This window comes from Aptenodytes patagonicus, chromosome 16, assembly GCF_965638725.1.
Source record: "Aptenodytes patagonicus chromosome 16, bAptPat1.pri.cur, whole genome shotgun sequence".
NCBI lineage: Eukaryota > Metazoa > Chordata > Aves > Sphenisciformes > Spheniscidae > Aptenodytes > Aptenodytes patagonicus.
In genome coordinates this window covers 381,330-408,969 of record NC_134964.1, presented here as the reverse complement: position 1 = coordinate 408,969, position 27,640 = coordinate 381,330, and the positions used below count along the sequence as shown (strand labels likewise).

Here is a 27,640-nt window from a genome sequence, read left to right as displayed (position 1 = left end):
AAAAACAAAGAGGTAAGTCGGACACTTTCTTCAGGGGAAGATGGCACACGATGGTGCCCTCAAGCCAGGTGTAAGAACTCTCCTCTTCTGCTGCGTTCCACCTCTAACAGAGTAGGGCAGGTTGGCTGAGACAAGGACAACTGAGAACAAAGCAAAACCAAACCCATGAAATAAAACCCACACAGGAAACGCTGCTTCAAAATTTCTATATTATTTACTTTTAAGCAACAGTCCAGCTTTGTGAAATTACAACACACACTTTAAAGGATGAGATTTTCACCTCATGGTCAAGCACCAGCATGATCATGCACAGCATTGAGTCAGTTGTAAAAAAAATGCCCCGTAATTTTTATTTATGATCCACTCCACCTTTACTGAATAAAGTCTGAATAAATCCCCTCCTAGCATTAGGCCAGGCGGCTCTCGTCATCAGCCCTCTGTTTGGCACATACCCTGCTTCATAGTAGTCCAGTATCAAGATTTTTTGATTTATTTTTTTTAAAGGCAGCATGGTGTACACTAACCACTTTATGATTTATATGGCACAGCAGGGCTCAAGGCATTTACCACATGCAGTCAATGAAGCCTTTTAGATCCCCAAATCCCACATGTGGAGGGACTGCTCTTGCTGATTGTTTGCTGGCCTGTTTAACCAGGATTCTAGACCCTTGTAAAGCTAAGGGGTTCTAAAAAATCTCAGTACAAAAACCCTCTAAGCACACTTAGAACCAATCTACTCTCCTTTGAATTACATCACTATACTTCATAAAGCTTTCCCTCAAGTCTATCACTAGAAAACACTCATGTCACTTCCAGTAGATCTGGGGGAAACACAGGACAGAAGTGGAAAAAAACCCTTGATCTCAAAAAAAAAGATGGAGTACATAAAGTGCTTCTTTTTAATTAAAGAAATTTGAGATGTACAGTCAGGCTCAAGTTGTGCAGTTCACAAGCATGGGGGAAAGAAACAGACACGAGTTCGAAACAGTCAGGAAGGGAAAGGTTTAACCGAGGACTAGGCTGGACTTGCCACCGGGTGGATTTCTCCTGGACGGTGCTGGTGCTACTGGGCTAGGAACAGGTGCAGCAGGCAGGGATTTCTCTTCATTCTGACCTGGGGCAGCTTCTACATCAGCCTCAGTGTTTTCTAGAAGAAAAGAAGCTTTTAAAGTGTTTGATGTGGATGATGAAAGCCAGATGTTTCGCTGGCTTATACAGAAGATCAGCTCCTGTAAGTTCTCTCCAGGCTTACAGACACACTCAGAGTGCTGCTGTGACCTGCCAGCAGGACAGACTTCAGCCCTCTGAAGTGTTTTTCAGATGAACTCTGGTGCCTTACAGTTCAGTTTCAGGCATTCAAGAGCCACATTCACTCAGCTGCTATTAGAGGACCCCAGCAATATTTTTTTTTTTTTAATGACAAGCAGCTTAAGTCTTGTACATATTATTAGTCAGCATATGACTATGACAATTGTATCTCAAGTCTGAGCAGGTGCTGGAAACCAAGTCACAGAAGCACCAGTACTTGTAAGCAAGAGCTCAGATTCAAACTACATTCCCAATTTCGTAACTAGGGGGAAAAGGATCTGACACACACTTCTGAGGCTTCACACAGAACAGACTAGGGACTAGCCATGCATGAGGAGGCTCTGATCATACATTCCCTGGAAAGCACATGATAGTTTCATCTAGTTTAAATACTTGTGAACAACCACAAGTGAAGACAGGACACAGAAGGAATTCTTCACAGGAAGCACTTCAGATACTGTAGCAAATAACTAATGTACCTGCTTCACTGACAATTAATTCATGAGCACAACAAGTATATTAGCACCTCACATTGTTATAGATTAACACAATTATGAGCCAAAGGCCCAAATCAGCACCAAGTAGCCCTCTGACACTTGGTGGGGCGAGTGGAGTGGAGCTTCACCACCACCTCTGTGAAGATGTACTTCATCTGTTTTTTTTAACAGACCTCTTAGTTTCATCTAATGATCGCTAGTTCTTGCTTTGGAGGATCCGGGGAACAGCTGCACATTCACCTTAACCTCCACCTTCATGATTTAGTAAATCTTGATAGTGTTCCCTCTCCCCCAGCCTTCTCTTCAAACTGAAGAGGCACAGCCATTTTAGTCTCTCCTCATAAGGCAGCTGCTGTACCTCTTACCTTTCCCATTACCTTCCTCTGCCCCTTGTTCACCTCCACTGCAACCTTCTGGCCTTTACATTTCAAGGACTGTATACATGATTCAAGATGTGGGCATATCATTGTTTATAGAGGCAAAACAATGTCTTGTTTCCCATTCTCTCCCTGATGATATTCAACATTTTGCTGGCACCTCCAAACATTTCAGAGAACTTCCAGTAATAAGACTCAGGGCAGATCCTGGGAGTTAACTGCTGCGCAGAGCTGAACACAAGACTGGCATGGATTAGGTGTTGGGGTTCTCCCCCCCCCCATGCATTACTTTAGACTTACTTATATAAAGATTATTCTGCCACCTTTTTACCTGCCTACCTTGTTTAAGTTGAGTCCTTCTGACAGTTAGATTTTCTCACCATCAGCACATTTGGCTACTTGAAAGAGCTAATATTACCAACAAAATTGGAGATGTCACTGTTCATTACCTTTTCCAGGTCACGGATGAAGGCACTGAGTAAAACTAGTCCCAGCATCACTTCCCATGGCTCATTTTTCTAACCTGAAAAGCAATCACTAAGCCCTACCCTTTGCCTCCTATTCTTTAGCCACCTTCCTATCCACAGGAGCAGCTTTCCTCAAATCCTGTGGCAACTCAGTTTTTTGTGGGTTTGGGGTTGTTTTGGTTTTTTTGACTTTGGGGTGGTTTTTTTGTTTTGTTTTTAATAACCTTTGATGCAGAATTTTATCAGAAACACTGAAAACCCACTCAGTTCACTGAACCCCCTGTATCCATGCTTATAATAATATCAAAGAACTCCAGCAGCTTAGTATAGTCTCCATGCAGTCAGAAATAATCTACAATAGAGATTCTCTGCTGTATTCATTAACCCACAGGCACATCTGAACAAAACAGTTAATACAAAGTTCTAAGCTTGAAGCTTCTGTAGCTCATGTGTACCACCGCCTGCTTACTCAGCAAGCAGCCATGCCCGATGTTCGTACAGCGCTAAATGCTCCATTGTCTGTGCCTTCAGCAGACAGTCCAACTGCTGTGCAGTACTCAGGATGATGATCTGTCCACCAAATGCCAGGCTCCACCTTCCTGTGTATCATGTAAAGTCAGTCATCATTGGTGACAGTCAATTGAGTGTTGTTTCCTTCTCCTTAGCTAGTCACATTCATTAAGTACACAGTGCTAACTGAATCACAAAAGAAACAAGAACTACTATCACAGGAGACTTTGAGGAAGTTTCTATAGCATTTAGAGGCTCATGTAGACAGCTGATACGCACATCAGTACTTCCCACATAATCAAGGTATAAATAAGTTTGCTAACCTAATAAAGTGGTAAATGCAACAGGATCACATCAAATGTTAAAGTTCTTCCCTTATCAGAAAGGGTATAATCTCTGAAACAGCTTTCTACCGAGTATACTGCAAGCCATTGGAAACTTTGATGCACAGAAGGGAACTACAGCTTCCAAACAGTAAGCAAGAACACTGCTGCAAAAAGAACAAGTTTTCTTCCCCTAGACAGACATGATTAAATAAATACGCGTATCCCACCTGACACCTACTTGGGGTTTTATACTCAGTTACATACAGAACATAATTTCCAAATTCAGAAGAACAAACATTTTTTAATGATGGAAACCTATTAAGAATCTAGTTATGCTGTGAACTCGTAAGCAGACAGCTTTTATTTGGAGGTGTATTCATTCAGCCCCTTTCAAACCCCAGAGACAGCTCTACAACATCAAGTACAAAATCACATGTGCAACAGGTGGGATGTTCACCAGCTCACGTCTGCCATCTCACACAGCAGGAATATCAAGTGGTGGAGTGACACAGCTAGCTCAACAAGACTCTGCTCCATTAAGCTACAATACCCAAAGCTATCAACACTAGAAATTAATTTAACAATTCATTAAAATTCTCAGGTATCTGCCACAGAAACCACATCCAGGAAGCATTAACTTTCTACTCCTTCCTAAGTACCATCATTGGAAGTTTAACATTCAAACCTTTGCCTGTCATCTTTACTTCATCTTGACCATCTTAAAAAAAACTTAATTTTTAGTCATGGCCACAACAGTAAACAACCCTAGTTACTTTCCAGTAACACTTTTCTTTTTTTAAAAACCACCTCCCACCATACATTTACTTGGTACTTGATAAGAACTTCCTTCACTGTCACCTACCAGAAACAAACCAGAAGTCAACGAATATGACATCTGTGAAAATGGGAACTTGTTCTAAGAGTCAGGAATATAATTTTGTACTCAAAGTTTCAGTCAGCTGTTGCTAACCCAGGCAGCCCTATTTCTGCTTCCTCCCATCCCATCTCTTCTTGCTTCACCACTGCTTGCAGGCTCTCACCTGACCCCACGGCGAGCTGGTTTAAACAAACACCAGGAGAAGCAGCAGAGCCCTTAGATGAGTTTAGTCTGTTATCAGACCACATCCTCCTACTTGAGGCATAAACCCTGAATGCCTACAGTGCCCATTAAGATCAGACAGACATGGGAAAGAAATACTAAAGAAGCCTGTGTAGTTTGATTAGAAGCAGCCTGCTAAAGAAGCAGAGACTTATTTTGGGAACAGATACCACTTAGATGTAGTTAAAAACATTCTGGAAAAACTCCCACCATCCCAGCAGGTCTTTTCAGGACATGGAACTGCTAATGGCTTTAATGATCTCCCACAACTCCTAGGTGTTGAAAGTAGCACCTAGAAAGTACCTGGTCAGCATACGCATTCCTCTCATCAGGAAGTAAGCTATTCTTAAGGTGAATCTTACAAAGGAGAGATTTCCAGCCTCAGAGCTAGAAAAAACACTTCAAGGTTAACGTGCATGCTGCTAGGGGAAATGCCTCTGTTTACATGAAATTTGCAGTATGCATATGAACTTCCTTGGCAAAAATCAGCATTTAAAAAGCAACAGGAATTTAAAAGCTAGTTAATGCAGACACTTGCAGAGGCAGTAGCTGGTTTTGATTATTTCTGTGAATGTACTGTTTGCTGTATGAGAAGACAATAGGAAAGAAGTAAATTGCTAAACTAAAATCCATTAAGCTACTATAAACAGCAGTATAGTCTTTCAATCACTGAACTCTTTGCAAGATGGTATCCACCTTGCCTTCTAGTACTTAAACAAATCTTGACACCAACTGCTGCTGGCAAAATAAATGAACAGGACTGTTCTCATTTTTAACCTGATGACTAACAGGCACTCTGCCATTTCATTCCATATCCACACTTCCACTGAAGTAGTCAGGTCACTTTATTGATTCAATGGATTCAAGGGGGCAGCCCCAAGCTGTCTCTCTCCTAATACATGACCATTTATATATCCTATATCTTCTATTTCAAAAGTGCCTAACTGCAAAAGGCTTTTACTAGAAGAGTCTGAAGGAGTTACTCACCAGAAGTTTCGCCACCACCATCTCCTCCCTAGAAGAGAGAGAAACACATTATATCTCACATTTCACAATGTATTTCCCCCTCCATCGAGAGGGTACTCAACACTCCACATTATGACCACAGAGGTCAGGCACACCGCTCTACCTAGCAACACTTTGAGTGACAGACCCAATGAAGCGCTTTTAGACCAGCAACTGGCTCTTAGGGACAGATATCAGAGTGGCATGGTGGGTTCTGCATATATATTTCTGCAGATTAATATTATGGGTTTGTAAGCACTGAGTCTTACAGAGTGATTAATTTCATCAGCTATTTATTTACCTAACATCCTTTTAAAAGAAGTTTAAATAGATACTACTGAAGGAATTCTGATGACCTGTAACATGTGGCATACTTATTATTCCCACACTGTGAAGGATGCGGGTGGGCAAGAGCACTTTATTATAAACAGCATCCTTCATGAGGCAGCACTGACAGTAACCAGAACATTGTAACTGCCGAGCAGTAGCGACAAGAAAGTTATACTGTAAGCAATTAGCAATAGTTCAGTTTCCCCTCCTTTCTATTAAGCGACTCTTTCCCGCATCAAACATTTATCTGTTAGCAAGGCCAAGAGCATTTGTTCTATCCAGGATACTTGACTTCATTTGTGAAATACAGATCAGTTTTTTGCAACATTACTGATAAAGTTTCCTTCACTAAACAGTTAAACATTCTTTTCATACTGAATCTGTTCACAAGCTGCAACTTGACACAAAGATACAGAAAGTCTTCCAGCAGCATCCAAGGCTCCTCAATGGCATGAGGTTTTATCAACTTTCACAGATTTAACATTGTTAATTACATAGTGAAACTGCAGTCATCAGGATATAAATGCACAGACACTCAGGCAAATATAGTGCCTTAAGTCTCAGACTGGGCTACAGTACATTAGCTCCAGCTTCTGTTGTTTGTAGCTGAAACTACTGCATAAAATTAAAAGTATTCCGCATTGGAAGAATCTGTTTGCAAAGCTGAGAACCATAGTATTTAATACAATTAAGGAGAAAATAGAATTAGACTAAACAGTTTATTTTTGTTTTCTGTGGTAGCAGCTATAAATTTGATCTCACTTATATTTGCTAAATTGGAGCAAGACATTTTCTGCAACAAAGAACAATTTCATGGCTCAAAGCGCCTATTAACAAAAATGGGTTAAAGTGATGATCAATGCCAATTATCAAAATAAAACTTGCTGTTTATAACCCATGATGCAAAAGGTATCTGCCACAACATTTGAGATCAACAATTTACCTACCCAGTTCTTTTCAGAAAAACCTAAAGCTCTCGCTTTAGGTTTCTTTTTTTCCGCTCTAGAATTTTTTTTTATGGAAGTGCAGTCTACCCTAGATTCCTGTTTTTCTAAGTTCAGAGGAATTGTTACTCTTCATCCTGGTTTTCCCATTAAATGGAATCCTACACCAAGCAAACCCCGCGTTAACACTACAAATCATGCTCTCTATTGCTACCAAGTAGACAGTTTATATAGAAAGTAACACACCTGATGGTATTATTAAAGACAGTAACAGAAATAAAACAAGCATTCAGGCTACTGAGGTAAGTACTTGTTGGGATGTAAAACCAAATCCTTTGTCAGTCAACAGATCCACACAGTTTGTTGTGGGTAACTATTTGTAAAATCTGTTTAAAATACACAATTACACACACGGCTGAGGCTAGATTTCACACCACTTCATTACTGTCTCATCAATAAGAAGAGTTAAGAGCTCTAGAAAGTAGTCCTTTTAGAAAAATCCAGCCCTTACAGTAGTCTTACAGTATGTTGATGAAACATACTGTAAGACTATCCAGGTGGAATAGAGAACCTTCAGGAAAAGAACAGATTCAAATCCTACAATGCTTCCAACAGTGTGAGCATCGGTGATAAAACCATCACACACAGAGCGTGAACTGTCCCATTATCAGGCTCTTTGTAGTTAATGTACTGACCTTGGGATCTACAAAGTCTCCACAGTTTGCATCAGTTGAGTTTCTTCTTTGTGGTCCAGATGATTCACAGTCTTCTCTGATTTCACCTGGCTTAGTCCCTACAAGCAGAGATTGATTCTAATCAGGTTGCAAGATAAACTTACTGGGAAAGCGGATCATAAATAGTCAGGGGTTTTTGGGGTTTGGGTGGGTTTTGTTTGTTTGTTTTTAAATTAAAGCTTTACCATTCTAAGATGTCCTGGTCCTTTAGATACTGTCTCACAAATTACTGTCTTACAACAGCATCTCATGCAGTCGAGGGTGCCATTTAAACAGATGAAAACTAGGGTCCCAAGGCCATCCATACTGGAAGTGCTTTGCCAAAATGGAAGCCTAATCCCAGCTGTGAGTACAACGCAAAGCTAAACTTCCTTTGATTAATCAAATCAGTGCTACTCCAAATACTAAGAGACAAGTTCACCTTACTGTGATTTAACTTGGAGAAACTGCATCCAAAATACAATTCGCTGCTTGCAACATCTATGCCCAAGACTTGCATAAAAAAAAAAAAAAAAAAACCACACCCTCTGGAAGCAACTCAAAATGAGAAATAAAAAAATCCCATGCAAGTAGACATAATTTATAGCCCTAAACTATCAAGTAGGAAGCGAACTCTGGTTTCCACACCGAGCCACCGGCAGCTTCAGGCTGATACAAAAAATGAATTAATGCATGTTAGCAGATCTGGAAACAAAGCACTACTTTCTTACCTGATGATTTAGCCCAGGAAGGTGGGTTTTCTTCAGGAGTTCCGAAGATGCTGGATGCCATTTTGTTCCTTCGCATGGGTTGTTCTTTTGGTTCGTCAAAACCCAAGGAAAAGTTGGACCCACCACCAGGAGGACGCAGCACTCTGGAGAGAGAGTCAGCTTTACAACCTTGCGTGTACCATTACTAAGCTGCACTCCAACATATAAAACAAGACTAATAAGCCAAAAGATCATTGTTGGCTCTTGTAATGGGCAGTCATACAAGCTAAATTCTGTCCAAACAGAAACTACGCAAAATGACTGTATTATGCATTGGCTTTTACTAAATGACACAGACTGTTAAGTCTTCAGCGCATAACTTGAACTATAAAGGTAAGCTGCCTGCCAGCATTCAATCCAGGCACTGTATCTCCACTACTCTTCTCTTTAGCAACACTTACAAAAATAAAATGCACTCTACTTGTGCCCTCGCTTTACTAGGTGTCAACAAGAGCTGCGGCTACCAGTCTTCACTCTGAGACAATTTAAAAGCCGGGGGGGGAGGGGGGAAGGTATGTGGGCACATCACATTCCAGCTTTTTTTAAAAAAAAAAAAAAAAAAAAAAAAAGAGCCCTGTGAAGGCTAACATTAATCTTCAAACTGGCAGCACAGCAAAGACTAAAGTTTGGCATATGAGCCAAAGTACTGTTTGCATCACTGATGACTGGGGGCTGCAGCCTTTATCTAGATTTGTTTCATTGGAAAAACCCTCAAGCCTGCAGCATGCTACACTTAAAAGATGCAATTAAACAGTTTTAAGTTAGACTATTATTAGGAGAAACACATATACAAAGCTCCAGATAGATAACCTAAATCTAGCAATCTTCTATTAGACAGACACAAAAGAAGCCTGCCTGGTACCTCATGAGCTATATTATGGTCTGCTTTCCAACTTGCAGAAATCAACCAAAATTAACAGCAGCAAAATAAATCTTGAAATGTAAATTCCTTCAGATCTTATTTTCTTAAGCATGAGATCTTTTCAAAGCTGATGTGTTAGCTGGAGAAGCCAGACAAAAGCCAGGAAAATAAAAATGTGTAAGGCCATATGAGAACTGTCACAACCCCCAGAGAGATGCGAGTACACAAACAGAACTGGCCTTTCAAGACATCCAGTGCTCTGAAATGAAGACCAGAACAAACTAGGAAAGGTGTGCACTTCATCTTCTTTTCAAATAATTTAATAAATTAAACTTAGAACTTTGCAACAGAAAACAGTACACAGCTTGTTAATGCACCAAACCTAGGAATTCAACACAAAGAACATGTCTGATTTTACAGTGTCATCACCATCAGTAAGAGCATTCAGATCTTTTGAGACTTCGTGCCTATTATGTTCCAGATGCAACACAGAAACACTTCTCCAGTCTACAGAGCTCAAACAACACAACAGCAAGAAAAATTCACAAAGGTGTTTGGCATGGATATTTAGTGTTACTTAACTAGCAAACTGCTTTTCCTTACAAAATTATTCTCCAAAGTTCTAACTACTAATGCTGAGCTGCTAATGGGAGGATCCCAGTAGATTGTATAATATGTTTTAAGAATCCAAGAACAGTTTTGCAACTTGCTTTGTCTCCTTTCTGAATTAAGAGATATGGTATAATGGTCTTGAATCACTCCATTATCTTTTTTTCCCAGAGGAAAAGTCCTGGTATAGAAGGTTTATTTTCTTAGTTGCATCTGTTGCACTTACTAATTTGAACAACAGTCTGTTCAAAGGAGGGCTTACTCCCACATCTTAGATCACCTTTATTTTACCAGAGTAGTGAAAACAGTACTCTCTTAATGACACAACAGTTTCCACTGACAATCTTAATGAAATTAACAGGAGAGGCAATTGAAGGGAAAAAAGCCATCACTCAAACTGTTAAAGAGGAATAATCCCAATTGCCAACCTCAGCTAGAGGTTGGCAGATTTTATTAGAAGCCTCTCACAGCCCTGAAGTGTTGTAACACACTTCAAGAAAGCCACATTTGACACTTCGAGCAATGAACCACTCTTAAAATTGCGCCCGATACCCAGTGATGCATACTGAAAATTCACCCGCAGCTCCATCCAGGAAGCACTCTTGTAAAAGGTTGCGAGTTTTTTGCCTTGTTTTAAAACGCGCCCCAAAAAGCTAAAAGCAAACAGGAAGCATCTCCTTTGTCGGGCCAAAACCTTACAGAAAAAAAAAGAGACGCGATCCTCCCCGAGCCAGCTGTTACTCCTGCAGAAACGCGGATGCCCGACGAAGTGCCGTGCATCTCTTCCAGATGTACCTGCCAAGTTTTCTTTGTTTCGAGACAGGCTACGGCTGCCTCCCCCCCGCCCTTCCCAGACGCAGCTCCCCTGCCCCCGTTCGCCCCCCGGGAGCCGGGCCGAGGCCCCGCCGCAGGGCCGGAGCCGGGGGAAGGGGCGCCCCCCGCCCCCGAGCACGCTTCCCGCGAGCCGACGGGCAAAGCGGCCGCTCGACAAAGCGGCCACCCCGGCCAAGGCGAGGTGCCGGCCGGCCGCCAAGCGCAGCGGCGTGCGGGGACCCAGCTGCGAGCGGGGCGCGACACCGGCCGACCCGCGGCCTCCCGCCGAAGCGGGCAGGTGGGGGGGGCCGCGGAGAGCAGACAATGGAGCCCGCTCGGCCCCACCCAGAACGCGGCAGCCTCCGGGGCTGCTCCGCTAGGCCAAGGGGTACGGCCGGTCCTGGCAGCCGCAGAGAGGGGAAGGCGGGCAGAGGAGGGGGGCAGGGGTGCAGTTTCCCCCCCCGCCCCCGCGATGTAGCTGCGTGGCCGCGCAGCGAGGCAGGGAGTCGCCTCCCTTCTTTGTTAGGAAGAGGCAGGGACGCGGACGCACACCCCAGCAGCCCGGGGTGGGTCTCGCCAGCTCCCACCCCTGCAGCTCCCACACTCCCCTCCCCCGGGCAGCTGCGGCAGGGCACGGCCACGGCCTGCCCCCCCACCGCCACCGCCCCAGCAGCGCAGCTGACTCGCCGAGCCGACAGGCAGCCCGGTGCTCCCGGGTGGGTGCGGCGGCCGCCGCCGCCTCCCGCCCACCCACCCAGGGAAACGGCGAAGAGGATCCGCACACGCCGAGCCCCGACGCGGCCGGTGCCCGCACCCCCCCCCCATCCCAACACCGCGTCGAGCCTCGCGTCCCTCCTCCCCCCTCAGAGCCGCTCCAGGCAGCCCCTCCCGTGCCCAGCCAGACCCCCAGGCCCTGAGGCGAGGGGGAGTGACGGCCCCGCCGCGAATACCCTCAGCCCCGCCCGCCCTAATGGCCCCAACGGCCCCCGAGCCCCCGCCGGACCTGGAGCTGTTCCTGCCACTGGGGTCCATGCCCGAAAAGGTGGTCGTGGTGGTCATGGCGGCAGGGATGGAGAAGATGGACGAAGGGGAAAGGGCTCCGCTGAGAGGCCAGCGGGTAGCGACGGTCTCAGGAACGGAGCGCCCTCCCCCTACCCGGCTCACCCTGCTGCTGCCGGTGACAACTGCAGCCACCGCCCGCCCCGGCCGCGCCCTTTATACCCACCTTAAGGCCCGCCCCTCAGCAGCCCTCTCATTGGGCGGTTCAAACCCAATCCCTAGCTCCTATTCGACCGCGCGCTGCCACTCTGCCCTTTGGCCCGCCTCACCATCTATTCTGAGGCGCCTTGCCTCATCCTTAAAAGCTCATTGGTGAAGCAATACGCCTACTCTGCGGTGATTGGCTGTCGCTGGGCGGCGGCGCCCTTTGTTGATGATTGGCGGGACGCCTGTCGCTCATATCAGGTGAGCCGTGATTGGCTTAGCCGCACATGAGGCGAGACAAAAGTCTCGATGGCGTTCCCCCGCCGAGGGGAGGCTGCGCCGTCAGGAGAGTCCAGGCGAGGGGGGAGGCTCCACCACCCCACCCATCGCGCTTCCTCGACAAACACCCCTTCATGCCCCCCCTGCCCCCAAAGCCACCTCAAAGGACATCACCTCAAGTACCATCGGACTACCAACGCCCACCCCTGGCACTCCACTTGGCTGTCCCCACTGAGGCCCCGCTCCCTCACGCTTATCACCATGCTGGGAGGTGGCCCGGCCCATGCTAGCCTTGAATTTGCTTCAGAGCGCTTCATGATGCAACCCCAAAGTACACAGATGAACAATATAGAGGCCATCAAGGCTTGGGAGGTATCCACACAAGGCCACTGCGGTGTTAGAGGTTGGCTCCAACGAGGCTGGAGAAACATCCAACGGCCTACAGAGACGTACAAGGCTGCTGCAGCAGGGATGGCATGAAACACTGTCACCTCAGAGCAGAACACATGGGGCAATAAAATAATTTGCAGTATCAGACAGTTTCAGAGCAGTGGATTATGCCATTAAAATTAGGCAAGTCCCAGAACATCTATGGTAGGTGGAGTACAAAGCCCAGCAACACTGCTCACCTGTGTCCTAAAAGCACAAGGCTGCATGCTTTTGTGCCATGTATCTTCCACCAAGTGCCAGCACAAAACTCATACAGCACATAATTTAAATTACCAGATGTTGGCTGTTGACCTATCTGTCAAATCCACCTTTGATTTGGTGACTGGGAGCTTCCTGAACTCCCTGCAACTTTCAGACACACAGATGCTTCCTTGATCACAACTTTTACTCCAGAATTAATGCATCAGGACCTCCCCACTGCAAATGTTATTTTTATTAGTACTTGCATATAGGAGGAAGAAGGGGGAAAGAAAACCCCTATCTGTTCTACCCATCCCTCCCAGTTTGCACTAGTAACAGCCCTTAATACCCCCAAAACACTTTTCTGTAGAAAATACTTCTTTTTGGTCTGGAAAATGCAAGCTTTGTTTGTGCTACTTCACTCTATGTACAACATGAGGTCAAGTGTCTAAATTATCACCAGTCTTAATAGTAACACAACTCAGGAAAGAGCTGACTGCTAAAACTACACAAACAGGACCACAGTATTTTATTTTTTTCTAGTCTAGGATCTATAAAAAAAATTCTTGTTTAAAAAAAAGCCCCAACCACTATTTAGGTCCCTAGGGAATGCTCTGTCACATCACATCTTTCTAGAGGTAGATGAAAGGGAAATTCTAAGTTACGCGACACAATTGTTTTAATTCTATTATCCCTTAGGCTGGGGCATTAAGAAGTCAAATGATACCTACTTGCATACAGGTAAGCATCTGCTCTCTTGGGAACTTTCAGAAGTATTGTGTCATCTAAACGCTTTTTATTCAAACCCACAGGATTTGACTCTTAAATATGTACCCCTGAGACATACGGAGCCATTTTTTAAAGTCAAGATGAAGAAAAACCCGTTCCCTCTGACAAAGCTAGTTTTAACATGCAGCTTTAAAATTCTAAACCTTCAGTATTTCCAAGGGACCCCACTGACCTCTCAGACAGCCCTGACTGCAGGATAGTCTTTAAATGAAGGCTGCTTTGCTGATTATTTACCCATAACAAGATGAAGGTGTTTATGAATATGGCTACAGAAACAGGGCTTACGATCCTTCCCAGGATGATGACATTTGACCAGAACAATTCTCAGCAGCTGTTTGAAAAACTCAGACACAAAAAAATTCCACCTGTTGTTGAAATTCAACTGGGAATGAATGTAAAAAGCATCTGGAAGTCTAAACAAGACCCCAGGAAATGCAAGGGTTAGACAAGGAGAGACACCATTAGTTTGAGAAAAGCCTCAGCTTGGTCATCCTCCCGTGACCAAGGGTTTCTTCTTCACGCCAGTCTCTGCTATTTATGGCAGTCACAAAGCACTTTCTTTCTTTATTCCAAGCACATCGTACAAAAAAGAGGTTTTGTTTGACTCAGTCTTGTCTTCTCCCCCCAGTTCATTCACAGCGGAAGGTAAAAAGTAAGCCTCAGCTAGTAAATAATCCTTGTTACAGCTGGATTTGCAGCTGTCAAAGACTTTCACATCTGAAGCAATGCATGGTGGAAGTTCAGTGGAAGACTGGTATCCTACAGATTCAACGGTTTATCCTACCGTGCAGATGCTGTAGTTTGCAAGAGTTGTGAACGTTGCTTTGGTGCCCCTCTACATCTTCAGGTAAAGTTCATAACAGCAAGTTACTGTTTGGGAAGGAGGCCTGAATCACAATGTCCAGACTCCTCTCAAAGCTGCAGAGATGTAGTTCTGAACAACATAAAAAGCAGAGTGGCCAATTCATGCTGCTGTTCTCGTCTGGGCATCCAGCATTACCAAGTCTGGCAGCGTACTCCAAAGCATTGTTCCTTAGTAGAAAAAAAGACAAGCATCACTGGAAGGGGAAGTCAGTGTCCTGAGAGAGTCCTCAAAGAGCTCCTTTCATTCCACTTTTGTCTTGTCCAAGTTTGCTTAAACTGCGAAGTTTTCTTAATCAAGTGATCCTTCAAGAGCCCTTGTAGGGCATTAGATGTGCTTTAATGAGATCTATGGACTGGATGCTGAAAGGGGGGATCTAAGCCACCAAAACCAGCACAAAATTCATCGCAAAGGGTGTCCTTTGCGTCCACGTCCCCCTGGAGAATATTCCTTTCCTAAGGAGCAACAATCTATTTACTATTTATTTGGCCTTCCACAACCTTAGTCTTTTCCCAGGGCTCCAAAGTCATCCTCATCTCAGGATTAATTTTCAAAACTTACAGCTCTTCTCATAGTCCCCATTCCCACTGCAGCTCCTCACCAACTCACACACTTCTGTTGTCTTTCTACAGCACCCCACAGACCCCCATTACTTCTGGGATCTCTGCTGACAGCGAGCCACTTCTTTCATAGCACCACCAGCCCTACTTCATCCCTCCCACACATGCTGAAATTCTTCAGGAGAAGAGGAAAACTGTTCCCCTCAAAGGGACTCAAACCAATTCATAAATACCAGCTGGGCCTCCCAGCATCTCCATGTTAGAGTAAGACCATTAGTCTCATGCTACTAGTGAAGAAACCAGAAAACCTCTGTAATTAAGCATCTTGAAGGCCAACCAAAAACTGCAAACAGGGATCAAAATCCAGTCTTCCACCTCCTATTCATCCTCACGCTCCTACATCCTAACCACCAAGGAGAAGTGCTGTACTACCAATTCATTCTGACACTAGGTACAAAAAAGCAAGATAAATGAGAGGATTAAATTATTCACTATCAGAACACATTCCATTTGGCAACCGGCTAACAGCCAGAATGAACAAACCTCAGTAATCCAGAGAATGAAATGTATTAGATTACAGTGGCAACATAATTAAGAATAATTCAAGTTATTTAAATGCTTTTAGATTGTCTTTTATTACTCCACAACAGTCCATCACACCAGCTGATACAAGCGTACTGAGAAATGGCCACAATCTAAAATTCTAATAAAAATCCTTCAATTTATTGTTCCCTTTCAGTTTAATAGATTATGATCAAGGAAGCATCTAGCTTTTCATTTTTAGCTTTGAAAACAAATTGCTATTCCTTAGAAATTAAATTCTTTCCAACTGAAGCATAGGAAGTATTATTTCTTTCAGGCAGTCACGTTATACCTTTTCATTAATGTTGCAGTAACAGTCACAATAGAACCAGTATCCAACAGACAAATAGACAGCACTTACATTACATTGTCTGACCCAGAAGTAATGAAGTGAAGGTACTAGAAAGGAATATTCTTGCGAGAAGATAATCTGGCTTTGGCCATAACCTTTGCAGAGATGCTGTATCTGTTTTGGTATTGTAGTTATCTTGCAGCAGCAATTATCTTAGTACTACTTCAGGAATTTTTCTTTTGTTGAGAACACCTCCATATGCCAGCACAAAGATGTCTCTCACATTACCACTTGAAGTATTTCCTTACGCTCCTGGCAGTTTCGCGTATTCCATTTCAGAACAGCCTTGCACTCCCAGAACCCCTTTTGAACCAGCATCTCAGGCCACTTACTATTGATCCTCACAAGGGCCCTATTAAATGGGTATTACCCCCTTTGTGCAGAAAACTAAGGCACTGATTTTCAGGTGTTAACTAAGGGTCCCACCAAAACCAGTGGTGCTGTGCTTTCAATCTGTCATTATCCCCCCTGTACATGAATAAAAATGCCTTCCTTCAGATGCCTGAAGCAAACAATTTTGGTTTCATCTTTTTAAATAACCGGTAGTGACCATTCCACCACTGAAACTGTTTGAGGGCCTAAAGACCCAGCATACGCTAAAGACAAGGTCTTATCATCCACAAGAACTTGCTAGAGTATTGTATGCAATTATGACTTACTCCATTCTTTTTCATTTAAAAACCATGAGAGGAATATTAACTAAATTGCATGGCAATCACTTTAGAATACATTATTTGAGAATTGTGGGTAATGATATAATTTGCCCAGCCTCTTGAAAGATCCCAGCTGTTTAATAAACATGAAAAACTTACCTCCCAACTAGCATGACAAGACCTCTTTGCCCAGTTTTCCTTTATCCTCCAACATTTGGACTTCCTGTAGTCCATTAAGCTACCAGTGTAAACATAAGAACTGTTACAAATCAAGCCAGGCCAAACAGCTAAGTGAACTCCAAATAATTTGATCCAAATTGTTTATATCCCTGTACTTCATGCCACTTCCGAATCACCACCCCTAGCAGTAGCTTTCTTAGTGAACAGGTAGTCCCAGCAAACAGGAATCAACAGGTACGTTCTCTAAGCAGCAGAGAAGCAGTACCGACAAGCAACAAGTCCTGTCACAAGGAGAGTATTTGCAAGACCATGCAAGAAGAGTTCTAAAAAATTAGTTTTTAAAAAAGCAGGTATTTCTGCATTGCTGTATACACAAATATGTATCAGAATGTGCCAGTCCACCTAACAGTTTGCTAGACTAATGGAAGTTAAATGTTTGAAGCTCTTGAGGAACTAAGTCACTCAAGATCTTTGAGAGTTTCTTGATTTTTATCTAATCAAGGAACACCTCTCAGAAAAGACCGTTTTATTATCAGTTTTTGATTGCAGTCACCATCTTACATAAACACCATTCAGCACTGCTAGAGGAAATATTTCAGAAATATGAGGAGCAAGCTCAGGTGAACAGCAGAAAGATGTTAGAAATGGAGAAATTTAGGTGATCAATGTGCCTCTTTTTTTTTAATAGCCTGTTGCTAAATACTAGAGAAAATTTCAATTTATGCTCAATTAAGGAGCATTTCCAAAGCTGTCACATCAATTCAAAGGTACGAAAGCCTATGTTTTTCATTTTTGTACAGGGGAATTTTAGTAAGCTAATCAAAATTAATGTTAAATGGTCTCATGTTACTAACGGAATGTTATGTTGTAAGAATCCTGCACATGAGTTCATGACAGATGAAGTACCACCCTACTAATTCAGGAAATTAAGACATTGTTTTTGAAAGCATGCTGTTCAGTACCTGTCACTTGACTTATATTGCTTCAGGAAAGAAAAAATAGTAGGCAAGATAGAACAGGGAGTTTTGAGCTTCACAGTCTTAAGTTGGGCTGAAAAAAAGCTGTATTTAAGGAGACCTCACCCTTTCTTCAGAAACTAAGGCAAGTCCAAACATCTTTTTTGGCCAAACAAGATAAAGACAGCTTTCTCCTGGGAAAAGTCTTGGCATGACATCAAGTTGAAAGAATTTTATACAGTTATCAGCAGTCTAGCCAGGTTGAAAGCCAGAGATTCTAAAGCCAAGGAGCAACATATTCCATGTCTAAACTATGAAAGGTGTTGAAATATATTACCACCACCACCCACTTTTATTTTTTCCCCAAAAGAAGTTTTTTCCAGGCCTTTGTGGGTTTGGATATGAAAACAACTGGTTCACAAAAGGGAATTCCAACCTTGCAATATACCACAGAAGTCTACAAGATACATACCAGATTAAGAAATAATCTGCTTAGCAGCAGAATTTCCTAGAATTAGAACAATGGCATACAGTAGATTACATTCTTCAGCCACATAGTCAAAAGCAACTGCAAAAACAGATGCTATTTTTCTTCTATCTCCGTTAGATGCAATTAATGTAATATCAAATGTGTTAAAATCGTGACAGAAGTCAAATAGATCATTGTCCATCAGCTAAATACAGACCCATCATTTTGCCACAAAGTTAAAGAATTTCCAGATCCAGCAGGCACAGGCCTAGCATGTAATAATTGCTTCTTGAATTAACTACTACAAAAACTACCACCAAAAAGTGAGTTCTGCTAACAAGTTAATACCTAAAAGAGCATTAACTTACTGCAAACACTGCAAAATATTGGAACATTCCTAAGACATCAGAGAATGCTTTGGGGCTGCTGAGTAGACAGGTATGTAATCTTTCATGAACATCCATGGATTTCACCGCAACCTCTGACCTTCCCTGTGAGAAAACTCAAGAACAGCAGCCTTGTGGAAAAGACCCATGAAAAACATCATTGTCACAAGCTCCCTTCAGTACTTCAAGCCTCTTCCCCTTTCAAGCAGGAACACCACAATGGTAAGGCAGAGCTTGGAATCTACACCACCATAGCTAAATACACCCAAAAACAGAACTCATTTTTTTATTTTTGCTTTACATTCCCAAGCATGTCCCATTTGATACCATGGTAAACTGAACGGTTAACGAAATTATTTGCTTTTTTAAGCTTAACGTTTACATCCAAAAGCATTCAAATACAGAGTTTTAAATAAACTACTGTAACAACAATATTGATGCTTCTATTAAAGACTGACAAAAGAGTTCAACCCAAAGGCATTAGTAAGTAGTCCACTATTTTGCAGTTTGCCTAATCAAACATTTTTGGCTTAGCAGAACATACACACAAAAAAAAAAAAAAATCAAAAGAAAACTGACTTCTATTTCCAGTTCAGCTACTGACTGAGAGGTCTCAAGGAACCTTTCATTTTCCAAGTCTTCTGACTGTTAAAGGGGATTATGCTTACTTACCGCATAGAAAGCTGAGAATTGAGAAGCATAAAGTGCTGCAGAGAAAGAAATACAAGTGCTGAGTACTATTACTCCACAGAAAAATAAAGAAAACTGGTTATTTTAAACAAGAAGTTTATTTAAACAACAAGACGCTTTACTTGAAGGGAAAACTATCTAGGATTTTTTTTTTTTTTTTTTAAGAGTAATTTACCCCTACTTAGACAGAGATTGCTCTACATGTAACAGCTACGTACAAAAAAGTTATAAAATTGTCCTTGGTTTTACAATGATAAAAGAAAAACATTGAAATTATCCAATCAAACAAGGTATGCAAGGTTTTTGTTTTTAAACAGTGAGAGCAAAATAACTTACTGGAATATAAAGATAAAAGTAGAAGGAGCATGCCACTAACAGAGAAAGGGGCATTTTCACAGAACCAGTTTGTTTTCCCACCCCATCTCCATTAAATGTTGATCAAAACATACCATTGGCCATTTAGTTAAAAAAAATATGCATTATGTCTGTGCACATACACCAGTTACTTTATGTACAATAGAAGGAATAGGAAAAAAAATCAGAGAGAGAAGAGAGAAAACTATACTGCAGTAGTCAGGATGTGGCTGAACCAAGTCTCATTTTTCCAATTGCGAATGTGTCGTCTGTGGGAGCACAGTTCTGGAGAGGAAAGTAGCAGGTTCTTTTTTTGTGTGTTTGGTTTGGTTTTTTTAGTAAACTCCTCCTGTTTGCTGCTGGAACACATCAATTGTATCTTCATCCTCCATTTCCAACTATAGCAGAAAAGAGAAAAAAGGCTTTCAACTCTACTCGGATATCTACTATAGGCTGGGTTGTTCCTACATTTCCTATCTTCATGTTTACTTTTTATGCAACTTAACCAGACCAGCCTCGCTCCCCTCCATCATCATCACTTTGTACGTTTAACCTACTTCACCGTCACTCGAAAGGAAAGAAATTACATGGGGGAAAAAAAAAAGCAGCCAGTTGATAGCTGTTGTCCTAGAATGAATTCTAGAATGTAACTTCAGGATGCATTGTATGACCCCTATGGAAAAGACTGGCATTCATAATATTTTAATTCTGTTGCCTACTTTGCCATTGCATCTTCTTTCTCCTATTTACTTCCTCAGTTTACCTGAGAACATTGCCACAATTCCACTTTGCTGTTGTTGTTCAAATGTGCAAATGGCTTCAGCTACAGCACTAAAGAAAGCAGATTGTAATTAAGGCCTCTAGCCCAACCAGGCAGTAAAACTGAGCACCAGCAAGCAGAAAAAATTAAAAACACTTTACATGGTCGACAGTGTAACAAACAGCCAGTGAGGAACAGCGCTACTTCATTAATATAATTCTCTTTTTTCACCGTAATTTTTACAGTTGATATTCCTGGGATGTTAATGTTACCTACTGACAAAATCTGTACCAAGATTGAAGGAGTCGCTATAACTAATGGAAGTTATATTTCTAAACAGTCAATTTCTGCTCCAGGAAATCAAACTGGTCTATGGCATTTACCACAGCTATAAATAGCCTGATCCTTAGCTTCAGCACAATATGGATGGAGAGAAAAGCACCCTGTTGCCTCAATTATCAGTATTTCAAGTTAAAAAGTTGCATAGATTGTGGCCATATGAGGCATATTCTTTGGAGCAACTGCTTAGAAAATACAGATCTACTATAAACCTTCTAAAAACAAGAGTCCCTTATTTTGTAACAAGTGGTTCTGAAAAGCATATAAAACTGTACCACTTGGAAAGGCTGATTAAACACAGCTACGCGGAGCAGCACAGAAAAATACTCAAGAGTCACAGTGAACCATTCTGTTCTTGGCATGGCCTTCATTTTAACCAATTACAAACAGACAACCCAAACTTCACAGTATCCATTAATTTTATGACACTGAAACAGAGCTTCAAGTAACAGAAAATTACTTTTGTATTACAAATGCAAGTTTGCAAACAGGACCTCTGATAACATTCTTTTATAAAAAAATAAATCCACGGCTTCAGGAAAAACTCAATTCTTAACTTACCGATAAGATTAATTCTTATCTTAGAGCTGTGACTCAATAAAGTGACAGTTTTACAAGACTCACCATCTGTACACTGTACTTTATTTTCCTATTTTATTACTACAGTGATACAGACTGAAGTCTTAGATTCCATTTCCAATAATTCTAAACTAGTTATGCCAAAATGATGGTAAAAAAAGATCAAGTTGTATCACTAATATATACAATTACACAAGTATTTCGTATGAAACAGAAGCATCAACTCCTGCAGCAAATTTCAAATACAGTTCTTTAGTCTTGCTTCTGTTGTTTACCTGTGCAGGTGTGTCTGTTTCATTAATTGGCTGCCCATCGAACCGGAATCTGATTTGCCTCATTGACAACCCCTGGACAAAGAGAAGTAACACAAAGGGAAGTAAGTCTGGTATAAAAGTACTCACTAGTTTTCTCTTGAACTTGTCACTGGAATTGCAGCATGATAATTAAAAGCCACCATTCATAATGCACAATGTAGTTTTGGTACTCCCCTCATACACTGACTTTAAGGCATTTCACTACAAATCCCTGCGATCTGTTTTGTATTAAAAATTGTATTGTGTCCAATAACTAAGAGAAGCAACAGTGCCCCCACTGACTGCAAGTTAAAATAAAGCAATTTCTAGTACACAAGTCTCACCCCAAAGGCCAAGATTTTTATAGTGCTTTTTAATAATAATTCACTTAAAAATTAGATGCAACACTTTGGATAACAAATGTCAAACAGTAATACTCAATACTCCTTTTTGATCTTCTCCAAAAGCAAAGGTATTCTCAAATATTTTTTCCAGAAATGCAACCACCATCTACTCTTGCAGCAGCAAAAAGAGTAGCCAATGGTAACTTTTTGACCTTGAATTCCTATTAAAAAGAAATCAATGGAACAAAGTTTTTCCATGCACAGCTGCAACTTTCAAAAGAACTAAAGGAATCTTCTACTTCCAGAAACTACTGAATAGTACTTCGAACTAGCATTTCTACCACACAATAGTCATTTTGCTGACCTCTTCCATCCCCAGAAGACTACTTCTCATTCTCGCTTGAGCCAACTGATTAAAAAAGGTAATTGAAGAGCAACAATCCCTTCTACTAATAACGTAAGCTTCAAATTCACAAGTTAGTTTTCAAAGGTATTCTACAGCACGCTACATTCTGCAAAGGAAGATGAATGAAGTTTGATGATACAACCAGAACCAAGAACCTTGGTGTCTACTTCTTTCACAGTTCTATCTACTCTCTCTACAGAGTATCTAAAAATACAAGAAGTCTAGTTGGTTTTGAAATAAAGCCAATGTATTGTATGGTGCTGCTTTGGCGTCTCTGAATTAGAAAAGCAGCCTTCATTTAGCCATGCAAGAGCAGATGTAACACACAAAAGAAAACTTAATGTAATAATTATTTTTGAGAAGTTGATTTGTCAGGAAAAATATTTTAATAAAGAATATGAGTAAACTTTTTGGTAAGACTTTATAGTTCACAGCAAAATGCCTTCTCTAGTGTGACTAAGATTCTGCAGTGTTCACTCAGAACATCATCTTGTTTAAGAAAACCATGTGGCTAAGTGTCATGGCAGCAACACATTTTTGCACAGCAACATTTGGTTTGAGCCATTTTCTCCAACATTGTTTTTCTTAAAATATGTATTTCCTATTCCAAAAGTGCTGGTTTTTGCAGGTTGCTGGCAACTTTATGAGCTGAATAAATGCTAGTTGAAAACACAGCGAAAAACTGTACCTTGGTGAGATTAGTATCCACAAAAAATTAAGTATGCTCCATGGATGATTTTTTTCCCCACTTACAATAATCGCAAATAGTCTTGATCTTCTAAACATATCATTCAAGGTTTCATTACTTCCCTTTTTAGGTCTACCACATGCAATACATGATTTTCATTCTTTAAAGTTGCTAAATTCTCTACTATATGCAGCTTCCACCTCTCCAAAATTAAATCTAAAGTCCACAGCTTAAGGATTTTAAGATTGGGTATGCCTAGTTAGGAACACAAACAAAATCTAACTTTTAGAGACATGCAGAACAAATGCTTTTAAACAAAGTTTGAGAAGTAAGCACCTAAGAAATAAAATGTAAAGACAAGTCCATCTCCACAGAAATATCCTTTGGATACCTACCAGCTTAAAACAGAAATCAGAAAAAATGTCTCCCATTCTAAAGATTTTTTTTTTTTTTTACGCCTCGAATTGACACCTGGGGTTTTTTGCTGTTTGTTTTTTTTTTTAAAGCAGAGTAGAAATTTAGGTGCAAAGTTTTAGAATCTTACTTTTGTTTGTTTCCAAGTAACTGAAGTATGAATGGTACTTCTAAAATCATCTTTCCCATGACTTTACAGACAATTAACCAATCCTCAAACTCCCCAAAAGACAGATATAACTGCACTTTGTTTGGAAAAAGCAATACATAGTGATTTGCATAATATAACATGAGTTTGTATGACAGAGGTAGGAAAAGTGAGCTCACAGCTTCAAACATTCACTAATTTATCCCAGAACACCCATACAAGAACATATTCACATGTCCAGTAAGAGCTGATTTTCCCTGTCTTTACTCGTATCACTATCCTATTGTGGCAAAGGGTAAACCAAAGAGGTTTTACCACTCTGTATGTGAATTAGAGTTTGTTTTTCTTGGTGGTGGAATAGTTACCTCAATATTTTATACTGATTTTATTGTATTTGATGGTATCACTGAATATTTGTGTTTAAAAAAAACCTTCCCCAATTCCAAACACTTTTGTAGAGATGGAACTTCTTAAAGGCAGTCATTAAAAAATCATGGACAGCAGAGACATTTTCCTAATCAAAAGCTTCAGAAGAAAGTGTTAAATAGCACCACTCTTACACAGATGTTTTTAAAAATTGCAATAGCTGCCTGCAACCTAGTAGGTTGGCTGCAGTTGCCACTAGACTAGCAAAATACATTTTTTTTTTGTCCCTCAAAGGATTAATTTGACGACTAGGCCACAAGAGAAAAAATAAAGCTCATCATTAAATGTACAAGCTCCCTCTCAAGCTAGACAATTAAGACACCTTTAAACCCTGAAATACTCATTGATATTCTCTCATCTCAATACAATAATACTGAACTAAGAAATCAGAAGTCTATGACCAGACCAAGAAGTTACTCAGTTATAAAAATACCTCTTACTATCACTCAACTCTCTATCCTAAGTTCATACTGCAGGTTCCTAACCCACCCTTTCCATACTGCTATTTTTGAGCAGCAGAGTAACAGTTGCCTCCCAACAGCCTACACCTATAATGCAGATTTCACAAAGATAACAACACATTTTTATTTTACCCATTTCCTGTCACAACCCTCTCAGTCCACTCTGTAACAGATCCTAAGAACAACACACTTTCCACAACAGAATTTGTTTCTGTTAAGTCTTTATCATTTTGCATAGTTACAGTTTCAAGACTTTACTGTCTTCATCTATCTCTACGGACATCACCTCTCCCCCAGACACCGGTTCTCCTGATGATCATACAAGAACCATACCTGTCGTTCACAATAGGCTTTCATTAGTTTACTAAGTGGTGTATGCCTCTTAATCTTAAACTGCACCACAGACCCATCTTGCCCTGCCACCTTCAGATTAATGTGGTCATTGTTTTCAGTCTTCACTCCTTCCTGTTGAGGAAATAAAAGAAAAAAAAACCCAACACTTTTTTAAAAGGTATGAAACAAGAAGTTAACATTTTACCAAAGTGCAACAGGTCATTAAAAAGGAGGAAATAAAGACATTATAGCTGTTTACCAACTTGAAACTTTGAATTAGGAAATAAAAGTCAGTACTTTTTATTTGAAAATAAAAGCCACACACACACCAAAAAAAAACCCAAACCCTACTAATATTAGTTGTCATTCTTGAGATTGGTTAACATGCAAAGTAGCAATGAAGAGTTACTAGGCCAGTTGTTTTACAACAAATTTAAAAAAAACCCAAAAGTTATTTCCATCAAGGGCACAATAATATGCAACACTACTGCTCCCAATCAAAGGAATAAAGTGATAACGATGATCTCAACCACCAGCAAGTCTCTTTCTTACTATATCTCGAACTTTTTCGTATCAGTTGAGGTACTTCTGAAGAAAACTTCAAGATACTTTAAAGGACTGCGTTTGAAAAGGTGACAAAATCTGAAAAGAACCGAGCTTTCTCCTTCAGAAAACGTTTAAGAAAAAACCGTCCTTAATAAGCAGTCCAATCCTCTTGCTCCCATTAGAAGCCACACGCAGGAATTGCAGAGAACCAACTTTCAACTCCGTCGCTCGTGTTCCGATCCAGAGTATCACGGGAGAGGCAAAGAGAAGATTCAACGTTACCCAGATCCCAGGCAGCACCCGCTCCTGAGGTGCCCAGCAGCATTTTCATCTTTGTTTTCTTTAGAAGAAGCGGCGAGGGTGCCGGAGGGCCCCGGCCGGGGTGCGGGTCCCTGCCATGTGACAGATCCCCGCACGCCGCGCTCCAGGCCACGGCCCCGACACACCGGCCCGCCGCCGTTTATTATTTTCTGGCGCCCTCAAACTCAGTTTAAAAATGAGGGGGATGGGGGTGGGGGGAGAAAAAAAAAGAACGGTGGCAGCGCGGCGTTCGCTGGTTGTGAGGTTTTTCGGTCTGGTTGTTTTTTAATTCCTGCTGTCGGAAAGCGAAGCTCCACGCGGCTCCCCTCCGCCCGCAGGAGCCCCCCCGGGCGGCCCCCCCCGCGGCCAGGGGAGCTGGGGCGAGAGGGGGCACAAAAGGGGCAGGGAGCGAGGCCCGCCTGCCCGCCCCTCCCGCGGCGGAAAGGCCCCGGCGCGCTCCTGCCAGGACCATATGGGAAGGGGCTGGCAAGTGCCCCGGCGTAAAGGCTGGTTACGAGCGGGGATGCTGCGCCGGAGCCAGCCCGAGCCACCGCCAGCCGCGCAGGGGAGGCCGGATCCGGCCCCGCGAGGAGGAGGAGGAAGGCAGCGGCAGCAACCGCCTCCGGACCTGCCTCTCTCCCTGAGGAGGGCGGGAAGGGAGCCCGGATTCGCCCCCCTCGGCCCCCCCCTTTCCCCGCCACCCTCCCCGGGGATCCTCCGCCCGCCCCGGGAGTCTGCGGCCCCGGCCCCCCTCCCCCGGCGGGGCGGGAAGGCGGCCTCGGCCTGGGTGCGCAGGAAAATGGCGCGCAAAGCCGGCGCGGCGGAGCCGAGGCCGTTGGCCGGCCGGGCCCGCGGCCGGGGCCTGGCCTCCCGCCGCCGCCTGAGGGGCGAAGCGAGGCGGCGGGGGCGAGGCAGGGAGAGAGGCGGAGGGGGCGGGAGGGCGCCTGTCTCACCTTGGGCTTCTCGTCGGCCATGGCGAGTCAGCGATGTCCGGGCCACTCCGAGCGCCTCACAAAGGGGGGGAAGAAACGACCGAGCGCGGCGGAGGAGAGAGAAGAGAGGAGAGAGAGAGAGGGGAAGGCGGGGGGGGGAAGGGAGCGCGCACGCACTGCCGCGGGGCCGCGCCTTGCCCCCGTGCGTGCGCGCGCCCGCCCCGTCCGCCGGGCTCTCCCCCGCCCCCCCCCCCGGCGCGGCCCCGCCGCCCATTGGGCCCCGGCGGGGGGAGGGCGGGGACAGGGCGGGGGGAGGCGGGGGGGAGGGAACGCGCGCGCGCCCCGGCCGTTACATAACGCGGCGGCGGGAGGCGGAGCGTGCGCGCGCCCCGGCCGCTGCCCGCGCTGCGTGCGCGCGCCCCGCCCCGCCCGCCCGCCCGCCGGGCGCAGCGGGCCCTGCCGTGCGGCGGGTATTGTCCTCCTCAAAATGGCCGCCGGGCCGCGGCACCCCGCGCCCCTCCCCGCCGCCCGGGAAGGGTCTTCCTCCGCCTCCCGCCCGGGCCCGGTCTCCTCAAGGCCCCCTCCGTGCTGCCGCCCCTTCGGCACCTCACCCTGGGTCCCTGCTGGCTGCCCTTGCTCTCGGGCCTGCTGCACTCTCCCCACTGGCACCTTTCCCTGATGCTCCCCCACGGGTGACGGCTCTGTGTTGGCCTCCTCAAATCTGACACGTTTCCCCCCCCTGCTCATGGCCCTCACTGTTTTACAGATGACAGTGATACAGGGTAGGAGATTTGACAGCCATCCACTGTGCTTCCAAAGCCCCCGGCCTTCCCCCTGAGGAAGGTGAGGTGTGAGTTTGCCCTGAAATACGTGTAGTTTCTGTAGAGGGAACTGAGACCTGCTGCACCTCTCTGCTGCATCTGAAAAATGCATCTTGAATATAATTAAAACAACTGCAATCAAGGTTTACTTATATTCTTCAACAGGCTAAGGACATGATGCAGCACCTCAAAAATTATAATACATAAATAAGAGGATATACTACTAACGATGCAATTCCTTCAAGTTCATTCCAATGGAAGGGAGGAGGAAATTC

The 27,640-nt window shown here is 43.3% G+C and overlaps 2 protein-coding genes across 2 annotated transcripts; both read right to left on the bottom strand.

Annotated features, from left to right (window-relative positions):
- Positions 1 to 195: 195 nt before the first annotated feature.
- Positions 196 to 11,812, bottom strand: JPT1 (Jupiter microtubule associated homolog 1). Its single transcript, XM_076353619.1, has 5 exons — positions 11,634 to 11,812; positions 8,308 to 8,450; positions 7,559 to 7,656; positions 5,572 to 5,599; positions 196 to 1,147 (listed from the first exon to the last, which is right to left on the bottom strand). The coding sequence occupies exons 1-5, from the start codon at positions 11,687 to 11,689 to the stop codon at positions 1,005 to 1,007; spliced, it is 468 nt and encodes a 155-aa protein (XP_076209734.1). The 5' UTR covers positions 11,690 to 11,812; the 3' UTR covers positions 196 to 1,004.
- Positions 11,813 to 19,300: 7,488 nt separating this feature from the next.
- On the bottom strand, positions 19,301 to 26,760 carry SUMO2 (small ubiquitin like modifier 2). The gene is made up of 4 exons (XM_076354195.1): positions 26,566 to 26,760; positions 24,767 to 24,898; positions 21,529 to 21,600; positions 19,301 to 19,973 (listed from the first exon to the last, which is right to left on the bottom strand). The coding sequence occupies exons 1-4, from the start codon at positions 26,584 to 26,586 to the stop codon at positions 19,911 to 19,913; spliced, it is 288 nt and encodes a 95-aa protein (XP_076210310.1). The 5' UTR covers positions 26,587 to 26,760; the 3' UTR covers positions 19,301 to 19,910.
- Positions 26,761 to 27,640: the final 880 nt, after the last annotated feature.

Excerpts from the sequence above, each read along its gene's own strand:
- JPT1 (XM_076353619.1), bottom strand. The coding sequence starts at position 11,689 with ATGACCACCACGACCACCTTTTCGGGCATGGACCCCAGTGGCAGGAAC. Across the intron at positions 8,451-11,633 it reads AGTGGCAGGAACAGCTCCAG|AGTGCTGCGTCCTCCTGGTG; the intron begins GTCCGGCGGGGG and ends CTCTCTCTCCAG. Across the intron at positions 1,148-5,571 it reads TGGTGGTGGCGAAACTTCTG|AAAACACTGAGGCTGATGTA; the intron begins GTGAGTAACTCC and ends CTTTTCTTCTAG.
- SUMO2 (XM_076354195.1), bottom strand. The coding sequence starts at position 26,586 with ATGGCCGACGAGAAGCCCAAG. Across the intron at positions 24,899-26,565 it reads TGGCCGACGAGAAGCCCAAG|GAAGGAGTGAAGACTGAAAA; the intron begins GTGAGACAGGCG and ends TTTCCTCAACAG. Across the intron at positions 21,601-24,766 it reads AAGCCTATTGTGAACGACAG|GGGTTGTCAATGAGGCAAAT; the intron begins GTATGGTTCTTG and ends CTCTTTGTCCAG.